At 39.1% G+C, this 2,073-nt stretch overlaps 1 protein-coding gene across 1 annotated transcript in view; it reads right to left on the reverse strand.

Annotated features, from left to right (window-relative positions):
• Positions 1-132: 132 nt before the first annotated feature.
• Positions 133-2,073, reverse strand: part of ccdc88b (coiled-coil domain containing 88B) — a 64,913-nt gene continuing 62,972 nt past the window's right edge. The window contains exons 28-29 of the mRNA XM_013908282.1: positions 683-1,024; positions 133-373 (exon numbers count right to left, since the gene is read on the reverse strand). Of these exons, the coding sequence (XP_013763736.1) occupies positions 303-373; positions 683-1,024 (413 nt within the window). The 3' untranslated portion in view covers positions 133-302. The remainder of the gene's footprint in view (positions 374-682; positions 1,025-2,073) is intronic.

The raw sequence follows: 2,073 nt of genomic DNA on the forward strand, positions 1-2,073 counted from the left end.
CCTTAAATACAGAATATTTGCAGGATTACCTCTTTGAATTAAAATGAAAAAGAAAACATTTTCACAATATTCAGCTTTTTTTTACACTAGATATATAGATGGTGTACAGTTAGTTTTATTTATAGTATGTACTAAGGAGGGTGTTAATTGCTTCACAAATGAGTAAGATCTCAAATGACTGATTAAAGCATTTATTCATGTATTCAAAAATACTAGGAGGATCTTGTATTTAAAATATGCAGACGCACAAGAAGAGGCATGAAAACGGTTTCCATGGAGCACATAATATAAAACATTTGTTATTAATTCAGCTGGGGGGAGTCTACACTTCTGTCTTGTGCCGTTGTGCAGTCGTCACTCGAGTGCTGATTATCTGGAAGACAAAAGAAAAAAAATACTAGGTCTACCTTTGAGGGATTTTAGTTGGTGTGGTGATTCTGTGCAGTTTATTTTTCTTTACAGTTGACTTTCATTTGGCTTAATGTTTTTCTTATTACCCCAAAGATGTGCTCGCAGCTCACTTGTTAACACAGGAGAAGTTTGAAAATATCCATCTGAACAAGCTGGTAAATGTTTTTCTTCCGAATAATCCCCTTTGTTACTTATTTACAGTTTTCCTTCTTAAAGAAAAAAAAAGAAAACATGAACATGAATCTTTCTCAGCCCCCTTTCTCCTCCGCACCTTTCACTTCATCCTCCTCGGCGCTCTCCTGACCGGTCAACGGGGCGTCTGCTTCCTGAGATGCACTTCTCTCTCCCTCCCATAGGACGGCGGCGTTGTTCTGGCTGGAGCGTAGCCGCTGGCGTGGATGTGTCTTCTGGTCGCCGGGACTAAAAGACTGTGAAACTCCCGAGCCTGCTCTGGCCAATCCCAACCCCCAGCCGTGACGGGATCCCAGTTTACGACGGCCCCCGGAGCCAGCGCGCGTAGCTGGTGCGCCGGGAAGAGAGACCTCCGGGTCTGTCTGGGATGCAGATTTTCTCAGGGGAGAAGGAGAGACCGGAGCACTGCGAGGGTCTGGAACTGTATGAAAAGGATTCATAAACTATTATAAAGGAAACCTTAAACAAAATATAAGTTCACTGTTGCAGTTGATAATTTTATCGTTTAATCATTCATTCAGAAATATTCATGTACAGGATCCTCTGCGTTTGTGTTTAGCCAGATGAGCCCATTTACAGCACAAAGATAGAAGGTACATTTTTTCTTTTCCAGTGCCAAAGCAGTTTCAGGGACTCAGGACAAATATAGGTTCGAGAAAAAAAAGAAAAGATAACTGTGGCTCAGGTGGTTGGCCTGTATTGCCATTAATGGCGAGGTTATTAGTTTGATTCTTTCCCTCCTCATGTCTAAGTGTCCTTGAGCCACACATTAAGCCTGTACAATCTGCAGCACTGCCAGCCATCAATCCATGAGTGTGAGACCGACAAGTGATGTGGACCTCTTTGGTTTGATACAGCAGAAAAGCAGAGAAAAATCAGTTCCTAACCCTTCATTTTAAACATTTATTTAGCAATTATCAAGCCACTATATTACATGTATAAACAACTAAATGTGCATGCTCTATAGCAGGCATTCGTGGCATATATGTAAAATATTCTATTCATTTGAAATGTTAGTCTCTTTTAATAGTTATTGAAAAATAAATTGTAATGTTAACATGCCAATAATTGAAGAGCAGAATTTATTAAATCCTCCTGTTCAACATTTAACATCAACTGTATGCAAACATATAACGGCTGGTTTATAAAATATTACGTAACACATTTTGGAATTATTGATTTTAAACACTTAAATGTGTGCTCATGCCTGTTTCCAGCTACATTAGTGTCTATTCTAAGCTGTTTGTTACGTATTTTTATGCACTACTAATAAATACTTAACAGTGCCGCCGAGAACTCGAGCACATTTTCAGCACTAACAATAACAATGAAAATGCATCATTTAGGACATTAGGCTGAAAAAATGCTGCATCTTATCTTGTTCAGACTGGAGTCGAGTTCGAGTTATTTTCAGCAGAATCAGAGCTCACAGAGTGGATGATATGATATTTTATGTCTAAAATAGCATAT

Source organism: Pundamilia nyererei, unplaced genomic scaffold (genome assembly GCF_000239375.1).
Source record: "Pundamilia nyererei isolate P.nyererei 1_Seehausen unplaced genomic scaffold, PunNye1.0 scaffold00008, whole genome shotgun sequence".
NCBI lineage: Eukaryota > Metazoa > Chordata > Actinopteri > Cichliformes > Cichlidae > Pundamilia > Pundamilia nyererei.